At 45.8% G+C, this 17,122-nt stretch overlaps 1 protein-coding gene across 11 annotated transcripts in view; it reads right to left on the reverse strand.

The window, feature by feature from the left end:
- Positions 1 to 15,191, reverse strand: part of LOC144139488 (uncharacterized) — a 53,877-nt gene extending 38,686 nt beyond the window's left edge. For 8 of the 11 annotated variants that reach the window (XR_013316257.1, XR_013316252.1, XR_013316254.1 and 5 more), the window contains exons 1-3: positions 15,074 to 15,191; positions 14,798 to 14,902; positions 14,492 to 14,580 (exon numbers count right to left, since the gene is read on the reverse strand). Coding sequence is in view for 2 of the 11 variants with exons in the window: in XM_077671827.1 (XP_077527953.1) it covers positions 5,860 to 6,002; positions 14,492 to 14,570 (222 nt within the window). In the remaining 9 variants the exon portion in view is untranslated. Of the gene's footprint in view, positions 1 to 4,624; positions 4,728 to 5,859; positions 6,003 to 14,491; positions 14,581 to 14,797; positions 14,903 to 15,073 lie in introns of all 11 variants that reach the window. The other 3 variants (XM_077671827.1, XM_077671831.1, XR_013316251.1) reach the window with 2 other exon arrangements.
- Positions 15,192 to 17,122: the final 1,931 nt, after the last annotated feature.

A 17,122-nucleotide genomic window follows, 5' to 3' on the forward strand; every position in this document is an offset into this window, starting at 1 on the left:
CGCCATGGGCAATGTGGATCCTTTAACTTATGCTTTGGTCACCAAGAGATAAAAGTTCGGATAGAAGTTCACTCTTTAATTTTGGATTGTAGTGATACATTTGGCGGAGCAGTGAAAACGGCTGAAATTTTTCATGAACCGAATGGTGAAGGAGGTTCAATGTAGCCTTCATCGACATTAGGCTTGACATTCAGGAGTAGTTAGCGAGACTGAAGCCTGCACTACGATTTTGTATGACCATGTTTTCTAATGCAGAAAAAACAAAATCAAAGGTAGGGTCTACAAATATGGTGACAAAACTACAACACACAAAAGCTGCCAACATTAAAATGCCCAAAACCTCAAAAAACAAAGTAGGACAAAATGCAACAGCTGGAACTGAACTTATTCCCTGTGTGTGCTGATCTGGAGACATAGTAACTCTTTCATGATCACAAGCTGCACTGAGGACTTAGCTTAGCCTCAAAATTACGTAACTGAACCTACCGAAACACATTTGAAGTGGGCATTTGCGACTGTTCTCGTTTGTGGTTAGTATTTCATTAGCAGAGGGCAATCTTTAGAAATAAACTGTACTGTGTTGATTTGACTTAGTATATGGTATAAATAATTTTTTAACATCGAGTAGTTGCTTTTTAGCACAATAAAGTTCAATATCAGCAATAAAAAATAGAGGTCCTTTTGGTAAAAAGTTTTTCAAAAATAAAACACTTAAGCGGTTAAACAAACCAACCCATTTGGTGCCTTTAAACAAGTTGAAGCAGACCATTATGATTTTATTACAAAAATTTAACGCTCCTTTCTCAAAGAAAGATGGTTCAAACGCGAAGCTTTCTTTGATACAAACCCAAATTCCACAATCCAATCAGCCAAAGTCCAAATCTACGACAATGCTGAGCTAACTGAATGCGATGTTATCATTTTGTATTGATGTATTAGTTTGTGGTTGGGTCATCTGAATGTGCTGATTTGGTTACCTCAGCGTTGTTGTTGATTTGGGCTTCCCATTGGTTAAGCATGTGGCATGCATCTGTGCTCCCATTAGAGAATGCTTTCATCATTATCATTGCTCAACTATATGATGTGAAACCGCATTTCTCTACCACAGTGGAACCCGTTATGCATGTAAAGACATCCTATTGTTTATGCGGTACGATTGATGTGCCCTTTGTGGAAGCCCGCTGTGTAAAGTTGGCTTTCCTGCAGAAGTTTGGCTTTCTTGCAGGGCCTTTTTTTCCGCCACCCCCACAAGTGAAGCATACAAAGCTTCGCTTTAATACTCCCCTTTCCACGCCTGCGAGTGCTTTCAGTTGAAGGCCAGTTGATTGTTAGCGGCAGTGTTTAGCATTCGTGGTTACTTGATGTTGCACGCTAAAACTGCCCATATCGCAGTGGTACGCAGATATCAGGGCTAGTGGTGCCATGCCGATGACCCAAAGTCTTGACACATTATTGCTGTAGATGTAGCTTGTACCTGCTTGTGGCAGGCACTGCCAGCACCAGTAGTGACTACCTATTGCTGGGGCAAGAAGTGGTATAACAGGCGCGCGTGCCTACCACACTGCTTCTTGAGGCCCTTGAATGTTGGTGAGCAGGCTTCGTGCGCACACCGACAGTTGAAGGCCTGTGCACGGCTGCTGGATGAAATGCACAGGGTGCAGCATGCCACATGGCACAACATCACACAAGCACACCAATCACACAATTAGAATTAACTAGGCAAGTAGCAAAGTATGCCCAATTTTGGCAATGTATGCCCAAAGTATGCCCAATCTTTGCTTGGCAATGTGGATGCGAGTGGGTGCAGAGTCATAGTACCTGAAAGAGGGAAAAGATATAAAAGGTAAAGGATGATGACAATAATGAGAGGACACATATGAGGCTTTTTTTTTTCTTCGAAATGAGCCAGATCCAGAAACCGAAACAGGGTCAGATAAAACTGCAGTGACAAGAAAAACTCGGCAACGCTCCCCTAAAAAAGAGGTGGCTAGAAAATAGTTGAGATAACGCCCTGAAAACGTGTACACAGATCGTAGTTCATACCAAAAATGAGCCACATCCTGCTCTTTCACGGATCAAAATGAGCCAAATCCATTTGCCCAATGGGAGTTTGCTTTTGGCTTGAGTGTTCAGACTGTTTCGTGGGAGTTTTTGGAAGTTCTTTTTTTTTGCTTTTCATAGCTGGCATATTATGAATTCAGACGGCAATTATGAGATCAGCAAAAGATTTGTCCCCAGATGTCGACGACGAAGCGGACGAAATTATACTGAGAGATGTGAAACAATGATTTTATATCATCTCACCCATCCCTACGAAAAAACTTTCGTTATATCTATTTTTTAAAACTCCCATATTTACAATTTTAGTACTTACCGTATTTATTCGAATATAGGTCGACCTTTTTTTTCCGAAAATGTGCTTAAAAATTGAGGGTCGACCTATAATCGTGACCGAAGAACCTCGACCTATAGTCGTGATCAAAAATGGCGAGCGCACCGAGCGATCCGTTTCTCCGTCGCGCCCGGCGCTCCTCAATTTGAGGCGGCTGCGCGGAGCATCTAGAACAAAGACAGGCAAGAAAATAAAGGAAAAAATAACAAAACAATCAGCGTAAGAAAGCCACCCACAGTCACTGCCGGCTATCGCGCATTACTTGTGGCCGAACCGCACGAGCGAGCTTACGTACTGGCTAGAGAGCCAGATTGGCTTGGCTTGGTGACTTCGGAGCCGCGGTAGCGGCTAGCGCGAGGTGGGGGTAAAGGTAACTTTCGCCACCTAGCGTAGCCACCTCGTGAACGGAACGGCGTTGCCTGCTTCACTCGCTGTCTCTACTATCTCCGGTTCTCCGTTTCATGCGCTTTCTTTGTGTTTGCTTCGTTGTGATTTCCGCACACAATGTTTTTCTCGTACGCATTTCGCGATGTCACGTCAGACTTTAAGCGCCGGGTGATCCTGTTTGCTGAGAACTTGAACAACTGCGCCGCTCAGCGAGAGTTAGTCGTTAATGAAAAGCAGATCAGGGGATGGCGGAAACAGCGGGACGAACTTTTTGCTTGTAGGGGACTGCGTCGTGCGTTTCGTGGTGGGAGGCACGATGCTCTCGAGAAAAAACTCCGGCTGCACGTGGAAGAGGAGCGTGCGAAAGGACACCGAGTGTCCTGCGAAGATATTCAGACCAAAGCTCAACAGTTAGCGCTGCGAGGCGGGATTGGCCGTTCAGCCTTCAAAGCCAGTCGGGGGCGGGGGTGGGTAATGAACTGCGGCGCATGCGGCGCAAGTTCCGACGACGACGCAGTGTGTGGCTCCGACCAGTGAGGTGACCGCGTTGTAAATAAATGGGGGTTTTAAAAAGTTTCCTCAAGTTTCTTTCTTAAAAGTATGGGTCGACCTATAATCGAATATATTATTTTTTTTTTCGGCAACTTCAATTTTTAGGGGGTAGACCTATATTCGTGCTCGACCTATTTTCGAATAAATACGGTAACTAAATAGCCGCCGCCTACAAGCCCTGGAAAATCCCCCCCCCCCCCCCCCTCCGAGTACAAACCACTTCACTAAGGTGAAAATAAGATATGAGCAGCCTTCTTGTGAAGCGTTTTGGAAATTCATGGAAAAGCAAAGAAGAGCTCGCTTACTTCGTGAGTGCCTTCAGGCGTGCCCAAGAAAATTATACTAGGGAGGAATTCGAAAAGAGCGGCTAATGGTGCCAAGAGGACTCAACTGCTCTCAGTGTACAGTTCTACTGTTCTTGAAGCCCTGTTGCATATTTTGAATGCCTCTTCCACCAAAACGCAATTGCACCATGCTTAAAAGTAAATTTAAATAACGTTTTCCTAAGAATGACGCATCAAACTTGAGTGTTTCAACCCAGTATGTGCCAAATCCAAACTTATCTCCCCAATACTGCTCAAATTCATGGCATAAATTTTATATACTTGTGGCCATAAACTTATCCTAGCTGACATGTAAAATAGTATATCATATAGCAGCTTTGACAGCGCTGCATTTAGGTCCGGTAACAAACTTTCGCTTGTTTCTCAAATTTGCGTTAAATGGATCTGGCTCATCTCGAAAAAAAAACAACAACAAAAAAACGCCTCACATGCACATTCTGTAGTTGGACCCTCATACTTTCCCAATCACTACATCGTAAGGAGTGCTGAGGTGTCCTCGTAATTTTAACAGTGGAGCTGTTTAAGCTTGAGTTCCGTCCGTGCCTGGCGTCGCTCAAAACTCAGTGCACCAAAGTGGAGAGGGTGAAAATGCTAGGTCAAGAAGTGTGAGGGGAAGTGGCAAGGAGGCAAGAAGCCCACGAGCAGGTGTGGGGAGTGTGCGCCTCAAGAAAATGCTTCCCCTGGTTGGAATCGAACCTGGGTCCCTCGCGTTATGAAACCGGTATCTATCCAGCTGCGCAATCAGTGCATTTCCTTTGGGTTGATAGAACGTATGTTGCCTGGTGCCGCTTAAGACCCGGTGCAGCAAAGTGGAGAGGACGAAAAATGCTTGGCCAAGAAGTATGAGGGAAAGTGGCAAGGAGGCAAGGCGCTGGCAAGCAGGTGTGGGGAGTGCACGTCACGGCACAGATGTTCGGGTGGGGAGGCACAGGTTGGGGATTGGCAGCACCTAGTGATGGCGTAAGCTCCGACAGGTAGGTGTCCTCTTAGTTGAGAGAGATGGCGTGTGCTCGACAGCATCAGTGTCCGATCTACCGATGAGATGGGCAGACCTAAGAAAAGCCAAGTTAAAAGTAGTGAAGAGCACCAGCTCCGCTGTTTCCTCAGTCGTAGCATCTAAAATGCGAAGGTGGGCAAATTTCTATTTATTCGAAATATATGCGCACGTAATTACTCTCATCATTGTCGCACTGTCTGCACAAACGGCGATATGTTGAAAGCCTGCAAAGAAATGAGGACTCCTTAATGGACAGACTAAGCGATGGCACACTTGTGTAGGATGACCCTGCTCTTTCAATCAAATCGACTTTATTGATCTCTCATATTTTGCCTGCTATGTCTCACTATGAGAATGCACGCTTTGCTTGTAAGAGCAGGGTCGTCTTGCGCAAGTGTGCCACCACTTAGTCTGTCAGATAAGCAGTCAACATTTCTTCGCGTAGCTTCAAAATGTTGGCATTGGTGGTAACAGTCTGGTAATTGTGCGAACACTCATGTGCACGTTCTAATAAAATAAAAAAAAAACAGTTGGAAGTTAGTGCTGTGCGGTGTTCTTGCTCTTCCATGTCCTCATCTGTACCCATCATGAATTTTTCCGGACCATAAAGCAGGCTGTCTCACTGCAACAGGTAGCAAAAATTTTGTTTTGTTTCGATTTCCGTCAAATATCTTGCCTTGTTGCACAGTGCAGTCAAAATATTTATGCGGATGAATACAACAGCTATCATCCCTTTTACAACCAATGCCGATACACCCGAAGATCAGTGGCAAAATGGATTAACAGTAGAGATGTGCAAGCACAGCTTTTGATATAACAAAGTCATAAAAAAAGACACTTCCCTTCGTTATAAAAAAATTTCATAGCATAGAAATTCGGTCTCGAGCCAATAACCAGGAAGGCCTAGTACTACTACATAATAGCAAAGCATTGAGCCACACAATATGTGTGCAGGCTTCCAAATACAATATGGATGTGGATATGTTCACAAGTGTTTGCCTGCTTCTAAGAGTGCAAAGGTACCTTCAAGCTGGGCTTTTGTTGACAGGAAAAACTGAGCATGGCATGCCCCACAGTTTCCTTTCATTAAATCATGGTACCATAGCCCATGACAGCCACCACTTACTCATTTTAGCAGACAACCCGCCTATCCCTCAATACAAATTTTGCTTTTCACTGTAGCCCACCTGACGAATGCAGCAAGAAGCGGTAGGGTAGGTGCTTGTTCCGCCAAAACCAAGTGCGGAAGACATGGCAGGTGTAGAAGCTTGGCCCACGCAGCTAGTGAGCACACCAATCCTTTCATCCTTGTCATGCCTGCCTGGTTGCCCTGGGAAAGAATGCAGCCAGATGGGTTCACACCAAAAGGCTTTCTTGCTGTTATGAGTACATGTGCCGCGAATAGCGAAGCTCCAAATGAAATTGCAGTGCAATAATTATATGCATGGTAGCGAAGCACGCAATTACCAGCGGGACTACCAAAGTAGAAAAGTTCAGACCTGAGCGCTTCCCACACTTTGCCAAACTGAATGCAGAATCAACATTCGGGACTCTGACATGTATTTGCATTCAATCTATGAAAGGCAGCTACTACCCTGCCCAAGAACAGGTTTAGTGCTTGCAGTAAAGCCCTCCACCAAGTTGCAGCACGATAAATATATGCATAGAAGCATAGCACGCTCTGACCGACAGACTACGCTCTAGGACAACCCTGCAGTTCAGCTTCACTTTAATGCACTTGCTTGACCTCCGCATGCAGCCAACAATGAAATTTTGGTGAATGACGATGTCAAGCATAGCATTCGACTCAAAGGTTCAATCTGAGTTCAAGTATGGCGTTCTGCCTTGTGCTGTGCCCCAGCGTAGAACTCATTTTGGAGTGAAATGGTATTCATGACGCTGTCATTCACCATTTTTGTTTTGCTGGTCACGTGGATTGGTCACCTGCATGCATTGTGGTGAAGCTGAACGGTTAGATTGCCTTAAAGTATATCAAAAACAAAAAGTTTCCAATCAAAATTCCCAACTGCAGCAGCACCTGCCTCTCTGGTCTTTGTCACCTTTGGTTCTTTGCCTTCTCCCTCCTCCTAGCTACTGCCTATGTGTGCCTGCATACAACAGCTAGATATGTCAGGGATTCGTACACCTGACGCAAGAAAGACAGAACCTGTCCCTACGCATGGTGTTTGTCTTCATGGTGCATGAGAGGACCAACCGTTAAAAGACTGGACTTTCGGGGCATTTCTTCTGCGACCTCAGAATCTTTTTCTTAAAAACTGACAGTTAAAGCAGGCACTTTTCTTAGTCATTTCATTTCCCCATTTGTGATAAACAGAGCACCAGCCCATGGCCAAATATAAGCCAAACAGAATGTGCCCGTAATATTTTTTGGAATTTGCAAGTGTGCATCTTCATGCAGTCAGTACTCAGAAACCATTAAATGACTTGGAGGGTTGACAATTCAGTGTCCCTGACGCATAGATGGCACTCAAAATGGCTGGCACCACAAAGAACAATAAAAGCAAAGTAATTGAATCCAAAAGAAAGTTGGGTAAATTTGGGTCTCGATGGGAATCAAACCTAGGACCTCTACAATATGAAACGAGCATACCGTATTTTCGCGCGTATAACCCCCCCCCCCTGCATAATTTCCACACCCCCACTTTCAGCCCGCCGGAAAAGAAATAAAAAATCCTCGCGTATTGCCCGCACATTTGATACGTTCAGCAAAGGCTGCACCAAAGCTACTGCTCAAGCAACACATCGCATATACTACGCAGACAGAAAAAGTGATATTTAGCAAGTAGAACACACTGACTGCAAGGCAAAAGTCACAATTCACTCCGTGTCACTGCTCTCACTAGAGCTATCACTTAATTGAGCCGCACTGCTCACTGTTGTACACAAGGTCATATCACGGCACAACGCGCAGGGCAGTTTCACGGCACAACGCAAATTGCCGTGAAGCTGCACTAAAGGAAAAAACCCGCGTTATCCGCACCCCTACTTTATCACTGAAATTTTCGTATTTTTGGTGCAGGTTATACGCGCAAAAATACGGTACGTCCCCAGCACCCCGACGGCTATATGGCTCTAGCTCATCAGAACCGGACTTAGTGAATGAGTTGTGGCCTTCAACTTAGGAACCTCTGTTGGAGACATGCACTGAGGCCTACTTGAGCATGCTGATTACACAAATAGCAACTAGGCAACTAGCACTGTACATTTCCCCCCCTAATGTCCTATTTGCTTGATGCTGCAAATGCATGTACATGCCAGCCTGATGATAGGCCCAATGCTGTGCTTTGAGCTCTATTGTCATCAGCCCGCACCCCCCCCCCCCCCCCCCTCTTTACATACAAAGAGTTTAAAGTTGCTTGGCAGATGAAAGGCACAACATACAGGGTGGTGCGACGATAACTGGAACATTTTAAAATTTTTTCCTGAGCGAACCGCCGCTCTGTTCGCACTCAAACTTCACACGAAGGTCGCATTTTGTGGTCTATTTTGTTTGACACCAGGAACGACGGCACTTACCTGTTTATTTTGAAAATAAATAAAAACAATTTTTGCATATTCCAACGGTTCATCGTTGCCCATAACTGTTGGATTTTTTTCCTCACCTCCTTTCACATTTTCTGATCATCTGCTACACCATTTGGCTCCTTCTTACCATGAATCCCCATCGTTCGTTTCACCCCAAGTGGCGCCGTTGTTGCACTTGTGCTGGCTCGCACATCCAAATCGGGCGCCAATTTCCCATAGGCGAAAATTGTTTTTATTTATTCTCAGAGTAAGCAGGTAAGCACCGTCATCGTTCTTGGTGTCAAACAAAATAGACCACAAAATGCGACCTTTGTATGAAGTTTGAGCACGAACAGAGTGGCGGTTCGCTGAGGAAAAATTTTTAAAGTGTTCCAATTATCGTCGCACCACCCTGTATGGCTGCCTAATGTTAAGCCCAACAAGGTGACTCGTCAAGGTTCTCCGTCACAGACACAAAAAGAACCAGAAGATGCAAAACGAAAAGACTGATTCCGGTTATACCAGAAGACACACCATTTCAGACGTGCCACTATTGCACTTTTCCTCCTGCCTCACCCAGGGGTGAAGCAGTCACCAGGGGTCCAGGGTGCTACAGCAGCACCCACAATGTTTTCCCCCTTGTCTGGCAAAGCAGTGCTTAGGTGTCCTCTAATTTGTTTATCGTTCTCCCAATTCTTTTTTGTTTCCTTTCTGCTTTTTTACATTCGAAACTTAAGTTGTGGAAAATATTATGGGGTGCGGGTACCATATTTACATCCTGATATATCTGTCGTCTTCCAGTTTATAAAAAAGCAAAGAAAAGCTTAGGAGAGGCCCCGCTCGCCACCGGTGCATTGGAAGAAGTGGGGAGAAAGCCATGGGGCTTTGTTACACTCACACGAGGCCACTAGAAACCGCGTCCTAGAAATGCAGCAAAGGCCATACGTCACGCTGTTCCCCAGGTAATACATAATAATCGACAGGTGCAGATGGAGCAGAAAACAGTGAAGCGAGCAAAGGTGAAGATGTGGTGAGTGGGCGAAAACTACAAGCAAAAAAGGAGGCAGCCTAAAAAGGCGTTTGTAGCTTCTGTAAAGGGGATGTCAGGCCCTCTCCTAAGCTTTTTTTTCCTTTGACTTGAAAATTCAGCTTGAATGAAAACCACAGGACTTAGGAAGATAACACAGACACAATGCTGACTATCAACTGAGTTTACAAAAAAAAAGGGGAACATATGTACATGGCCGTGGCGGCCGCTTTTCTGATGTAGGCGAAAAGCAAAAACGCCCATGTGTACGAGATTTCGGCGCACGTTAAAGATCCCCAGGTGGTCAAAATTAATCCGGAGCCCTCCACTACGGCGCGCCTCATCGCCTGCGTTGCGTCGGCGCGTTAAACCCCACAATCAATCAATCAACATACAGTCAAACTCCGCTACAACGAACTCCGCTACAACGAAATTCCCGCTTCAACGAAGGTTTTTCGATTCCCCGCCCGCATCCCATAGGCCCCAATGTATTAAAACTCCCTCCACAACGAACCACTTTTTTATTGTTCTCCCGGTTTAACGAAATTTTCCCGGGACACAAGTCACTCGATCTGCAACGGACTGAACCACTCTAACTAATTTTGATAAGTTCTAACAATGTAAATTATTAGTAGCAACATTTTCTCCGAACATCCGGACATCGAGAAGGTGCCGCTTCTCGATGTCCGGATTACCGGCGCCGACGGCGCCTCCTCCGCCGCCGACGGCGGCGGCGGCGGTGGAGGAGGAGGAAACGGCCGAAGCATGGGCAGCTCTCGAGGAAGCCGGCATCGTTCCTGAGAACGTAGCATTGAGCGACTACGTAAATGCCGACGCGGACGTGATCGTCTACGAGGAGCTGAGTGATGCCGAGATCCTCAAGAGTGCTCGCGCCGCCTCCGCCGCCGCCGCCGATTCATCCGACGACGAAGAGGTCGGGCATGGTGTTCCGACGGTCCCGACGTCAGTGACCGCGTCGCAGGTCATGGACTCCTTGGACGTTTTACGTAGTTTTCTTGGCGCCCATGACGATGATGTCGCCATGCAGCTCCTCGCAGACTGTGAGCAGCGCATTCTCCCGTTGCTCGTGCGAAAGCGCAAACAGTCAAAAATCAGCGATTTTTTCAAGTTTTGGAAATAAAATGCTCCCAGAGTGTCGTGCATATCCTGTGCATATCCGTGACCGCAAATTAAAATATAAACTCCGCGCTGTGATTTTACGACGCCTGCTTTTGCGCGGATCTCCACGAGTACGACGCGCATATTACAACGCTGGTCTAAGCGCCGCGAGACGCGTTGTGACCGCAAATTACGATATAAACTCCGTGCTATAAAAAGGGTGCTATTTTTGGCGGAGCGAGCTCCAAGCAAGTTGGCAACATTGGAGCGAAAAGGTAGGTGGGAGATTTCACGACGCCAGTTAGACGCCTGCCCTGTTTTCTTTATTTACTGATTTTTCCGCGACAACGAAATTCTCGCTACAACGAAATTTTTCGCGATCCCCGTGAATTTCGTTGTAGCGGAGTTTGACTGTATGTACATGAAACATTGCGCAACATTGGCACAGCGCAACACTCTTTTTCCCAGGATTAGTTATACTCGGAGATAAACTCAGGTTGTCGAAGCAGTGGCCACGAGCAAGAAAGGTGACATGTGCATCAGCACAGCTTCCGTAGCTCTGACAGAGGAAGAACTGGACCTGCTTAGCGATTATCCTGTTAACTAATCTCGGGAAAAAGAGTGTCGCGCTGTGCCAATGTTGTGCAATGTTTCATGTATACCGGGTGCGCGAGATATTTGAGAACGCTATGCCTTATCGCAATAGACACCAGCAGCCTCATCATATATATCTAGGAGTACGGCTTCTTGTAAGCCGACCCCTTATCATTCATGATGCGCAGTTTGTTCAAAGATGGAAGTGCAAAAGTTGAAGCAGGAAATGAAACGCCAGGCAGTCCTTGTCACCTTGGCCGCGCAGCACAGCGACTTGGAAATTGCCACCTTTCTGAAACTAGCGAAGTCTTTCGTTTACAAGGTGCGGACAGAGCTGATGTGTTGTGGTGGTAACGTGGCACCTGTAGCGAAAAGGAAAAAGCACGGTCAGCGGTTAGACATCTTCAAAACCCCTTAATTACTCCGGCGGTGGTGTTATCCGTTGTTCGCAATGAGGGTGACGTCATGCCACCACACATTTTTTTGTAGGACTCTGCGTTAATGCTGCCCGTTACGTGGATGTGCTTGCCACTGTTGTAAAGCCAAGAATAGAGAGGGTTTCTAAAGGAAGACCATATGTCTTTCAGCAAGATTCGGTACCCGTCCACACCCCCTATGTCACCCAATAGTGGCATGGCTGACAGCTTCTGAGCTTCTGTGATCCCGTTACTCCCAACTTGTGGCCTCCTAGTTCTCCAGATTTAAATCCACTCGACTACCATGTCTGGGGCGTCGTTGAGAGAGAGGATAACAAAGGGCCGCATAATGCAAAAGACTCGCTGAAGGCCATCATTTCTCACTCCATGGCCAACATCTCTAAAGAGCACCTGATCCATGCATGCAGCCATTTGCGAAGCCAAACCGAATCGCTTATTGCTGCTGATGGCGGATTAATTGAGTAGTTATGGAAATAAACCATAAGAGAAGTACGTCACAAAGTTCGGTAAAAATATGTCTGGTTTTGCTAGATATATCATGCTGTGCCTGACACCATCTTTCTGTTCTGAAATACCTCACGCACCCGGTATATGTTCCCTATTTTTGTTAGTAAACTCAGTTGATAGTCAGCATTGTGTCCGTGTTTTCTTCCTAAGTTCAAGCTGAATTTTCAAGTGAACCAACTTGCCCAAACCCAAGCAATTCTACTCTTTTCTTTCCTCCATGTAAAACAGCTTTTTCCCCTGAATGCCACAGATTTGTAATTTCACTGCACAATTCTAAAGTTTACGAAATAACTTACTTGAAGTGTCTTTTAAAGAAAATGGCCTCAACAAAATGCATCCAAGAGTCACACAGGGAGAAAAGCCCAAACATTTGAAATGGAGAACGAATAATATGGACAAAATAATGAATTATCCAACTACATGACGGTGTCATACCCTTGTACACAAGAGAAGGCTATTTACAAAAGAGTGACATAACCTAATAAATGGCAATATTTATTTCATTCAAATGCACCTTTAAACAGCATTGCTGGTGGCCAGTTAAACAGTCATGATCTCGTAGTTTCTGAACAGATGGGTCTAATTTTGGTAACTTAGAGATCTCCAACTGCACTGCACTAACTGTTCGGTCATGGTATCACGCATGCACCAGCTAAGCCCATGCACTTATTCTTGCCCTACATTGCCCCTTTAGATCCTCGAGACTTTGAGGAGTAGTTTGAACATCAGACGCAAACCTTAATGGCTGGTGAAGATGGTACTGAGACTAGGCAAAAGAATGAAAGCCTCACCTGAAACACAGGAGAACCAAATTCTTTTATTTGTTCCTAATCTAATCACCTGAAACTGTCCAACTGTTGTCTTTAGTTGTACGACGAAGAATTGAAGGCAGTAGTAGTATATGTGGCAACAGCTGTTTTCACAGCAAGAAACAGCACATCCCAGTTAAAATATACAAAAATGCCTTCAAACATTCCCTCAGGAGGTAGCCAGGCTTTAAAGGTAAAATTTGCCGTGTTCACATCTTTCGAGACAGAAGCTTTGCTAGACGACTGTTTCCTGCCAGAGCCAAACATACATACTAATGTAAAAAAAAAAAAAAAAAAATCCCGTTGAATAAATGGTCATCGATTAGTTCAATGCAGCGAGCAAAAAATAAAAAAGCCCTGGATTACAGAAGGTATAGCATATTATGATAAAAAAAGAAAAAAGCTGTTCCCGCCATTCAAAGGTACAGAACACACACTGCCATAACAGGAGGAGAATGGTGGCCCCTTCTTTTTGGTACATAGAGGGGCAATGAAGACAATATGCAAGCTTGTTTTATTCCAAAGATTTCGTTTTCTCTGGTGCCCCCAGCGCTTGTCCGGAAGCAAACGATGCTCGATTCACTGCAAAATTAATCAATTTAAGCTAAAATGTTTACTCTCGCGCCAAAACGTGTGTTTGAACGACGTTTGCAATGACATCATAAGAACAGGTCTTTGAGCTAAACTTGGTGTGGAGTGGAGACTTGCTTATGGTTAGTCAACCTAGATGGTGCCACCATACCGCGGCAAGCCGTTTTCTGCCTTTAATTTGTTTGTGGCCGTATTTAAACCTGACTTGTTTTTGTTCATGGAGAAAATATTCTTTTTAAAACATGGTGCTCGCTCGACAAATATGGTCGCGTAAGACTCCGTCACTTGCATCAAACGGCCAGTGTCGTCTGAGACAGCCCCAAAGCCCCGCAGTGCTGTGCATCTAAACAAAGCATAGTGCGCGCAGTACCAACAGCAGCACGCATCGGTACTTCTATGTTTACGTGTACTTTCGTAACTTCCACTGTTTGTCCCACCATTCTTGCCGATATAAAAAGAATGTGCCCTAAATTTAAGCGCAAAAAGCCTGTCCGGCAAGCTTATAGGTTCCGCCTAATTTACGTTTGCTTTTTCCGACCTCTGCCAATCGCAGAGCTCGCTGGTATGACATCATAGGTTCTGTTGCGGGAAATGAGCTAGTGGGTCGCATGGCCATTCTCTTTTTTCCTAACTATACAGCTTATTTGCGTGAAGTTTATGTTAAAAATGGTGTTAGCATGATTCTAATGAGGCAATCTTTTGAATGAACCAAACTTGCATTTTGTCTTCATGGCCCCTTTAAAGAATGGTGTATGCTGTCATAAATGGCGACCACAATAACAGGTAGGGAGTCCCGGCTCATTGACACAAGTGCCATTGACAGAGGTGAGAGCTGGGACAACAGTTGATAACAAAAGTACCCAAATGAAAAAAATTGTGCGAAAATGAACTAGCCACTAAATATTATGACTACGGTTTTGCTTCACACCTAATTTCACGACTAACAGAAAAAGAACTTCTAAAAGAAGCAGTCCCCTTTCGAATTTACCCGCCGAAGTAGTAGTAATAATAATTGTGAGTATAGGCCTTCGGGTTCTCTTGAAACATTAAAATACACACAATAATGCCAGGCAAAGGTCTTTATTGGCAGTAATAAAGCCCCATCAATCTCATACCTGCACAAAATTCCACATAAAGCATACTTGACGGGGCTATTAATTGGTATGCGAGCAATTTTAACGGAAATAAAGGGGGGGGGGGGGGAACTGACCGTGACAAATCTGGTGGCCCTCGATCAAGACGCCGCCGATCAAATATTGAGAAACACTTGTTTTCCCTGGCGGCGTCATCGGTACGATCCTGTGCGAGAGAAACGTACAAAAATTTTAGTAGGCACTGGTGGCTTATGACTACTACCTCAATCTCCACGACAAAGCCGCGGATTTCAGGACCGTATTCGCAAACGACACATCAAAATTCCTTCAAACTTCTGCTTCAGCACGACGCTATGGTTTGAGCTGAAGATCTCCTTGAAATACTTCAGGTACCAATCAAGCTGCTCGAAAGCTTGACTTACAGCAATACAGTGGAGCCCCACGTTGCGCTTCCCGAAGAGTTTCCCGGTAACGCAGTCCACCGTAGCACAGGGACTGTTCTTTCACCTTTGGCTTGCAAGTGTAATCTGCAAAGGACGTTCCGCCATAAAATCGGACCTAATGTGTGATCCGATCCAACTTTTGGTTGGTTACTTCGAGTATAGTTAGGTGCAAGATCACTAAGGGTGGTTCGTGAAGCATCAGTGTTCGAAACTTGGTCGTAATAATTAAAGCGTGCTTGCTGAAATCAACCTTACCCTGTTGAGGAAGAAATGCGCGGGCCATGATTTACGTGCCATTGATTTTGACCAGGCGGCGTTCATCCTTCCCTCCACGGCGGTTTGAAGTTTGTTGTTTCTCATGTTGCCAGGAGGCATGCTATGGCTGCGGATCGGGCTTTTCGATTGTTCAAACAAGTGGCTTTTTTTTTATTTGCCCGTCCAGAACTGTTTTGACGCAGTCTGCGGGCTCCAAGAGCAAATGTATGTATGTACCAACGTTCATAGATACTTTTTCAGTTCCGTATCTCCCCGCCGCGGCCATGGAAAGAAAGCGGCCGGCCGCGACTCTCGCCACCGCGGCGCTGCGGTTGCGAGTGGCGCTACGAAAGCGAGCGTCGTCTGCTAGCGGGGAGCGTTCCGCTTGGCATCACCGGTCCTCACTTGTGGCTGCGTACTGCAACAGAAATAACTGTTCGCAGATGTTTCATCATTTTGTTGCGGCCGTTGCAGTGCGAGATAAATTTGAAACGGGCCGTATTATGCAAGGAGTCGTGTACGTACGCCAGGGGGTTTGAAGCGGTGGCTTGAATATCAAGAACGACAGTGTTTTAAATGAACGTTCGCGTAGCAGTGGCTGTAAAGCGTGCACACAAATTATCTTGCTATGCCGATTGCACAAATTTATTGCATCATGAATGATATTTCCTCACACGACTGTTGGAGCAGCTTTCCGTTTTGTGGACAACATAGGTGGTATTGTGCCTCACAACAACGCCCCCGCTTTCATTCCGGCCGCGTAAAAAACAATTTGCCGACGCTGGCTCGGTTCTTTTTCGAGTGCGGCCATTATAAAGTTGGCTGGGAGCCGTATTATCGCACTATTCTCGACTATCTGAGCAAAATAGGTGCACTGCAGGGGAACAGGCGACTCATAGTTGGACAACTCCTCTTGTCGCTCCATGGGCAAGTGCTCTCTTTTTGTAATCACCTAGCTTGTGCGCACACGCTGCCTTTGTCTTTTTCGGAGATCGCCGCCGAATCTGCTTCCGCAACAAATTAAGTTGCTGGGAAAGTTGGGAAAGTTAACGGAGACTGCACCTTCCTTCAGTGTAAGCCCGGTCGATCTCGGCGACTTTACGTTGATGATACCTATACTTCTTCGCAACGTCCTTTTCGAGAAAATGAAGCCCACATGCCTTGCGCGTTTTCCTTAGCTCATTGACCGCGCGGGGAAATATGGATCTGATGGCGGCGCTAAAAAGTGACGCTTCTGAGTGTTGCTTCTATATCTGCTCGTACAGCCAGGTGCGGAGCACGTTGGCATTGCGGTAAGCCAGGCTTATAAAAAAGCACACAATGTATTGACGAAGCCAACGAAATCCTCGGTGAAATCGGCACTGTTCAATAGCGTCGCAAACTGAACGCACTGAAAGGGCAAGGATCGCGCACAGGGGTAAAAAACAAACGCAAACGAAAGGAAGAAACTGCAATGTATAGACGCGCAACTACGCCGAAACTTTCAGGTCAGCCGACTTGAGCACGCGTACATGATCTTATGGAGGAGATGACTCGGAAGAAACCACTACAAGGAGCAAAAAAAAATTTATTGCCTTCTGTTTATTGTAGCAGTTGGCTTCCAAGAATGCACACAATTTCCAGATGTGTGCGCCCACTCACGCACGCACAGCAAACATGCGGAGCGCTTAACTAGGAAAAGTGGTTTTCGCCGTCCTGCTCCGCTCGGAAGGAAAACATAACTGAAACCGCATGTGAGTGCCGGGATGTCCCCGCGCAAGAAAAGCTCGGTGCGCATGAACCTAGAACAGGCACGGAGAAGAATAATCAGCACAACATGAGAACGTCGACTTGCCGGAGCGCGCGTCAGCGCTGTGCAAAGGCAGCGCGCGCGCGATAGAGAGAAAAGAATGGCAGAGAAATACAAGAACCCTCAGGAAAAAAGCAAAAAAAAATCTACGTAGCGTAACACGTTACGTAGGGTTAGTGGTCAGGTGATTTTTTTTCGCTGTTGGACTCCTTCGCCCTGATGAAAACACCGGCCCTCCCGAAATGTACGTTCCGCGCCGG

This window comes from Haemaphysalis longicornis, unplaced genomic scaffold (genome assembly GCF_048455015.1).
Source record: "Haemaphysalis longicornis isolate Haplotype H1 unplaced genomic scaffold, Haemaphysalis longicornis Haplotype H1 scaffold_1, whole genome shotgun sequence".
In the NCBI taxonomy this organism is placed as follows: domain Eukaryota; kingdom Metazoa; phylum Arthropoda; class Arachnida; order Ixodida; family Ixodidae; genus Haemaphysalis; species Haemaphysalis longicornis.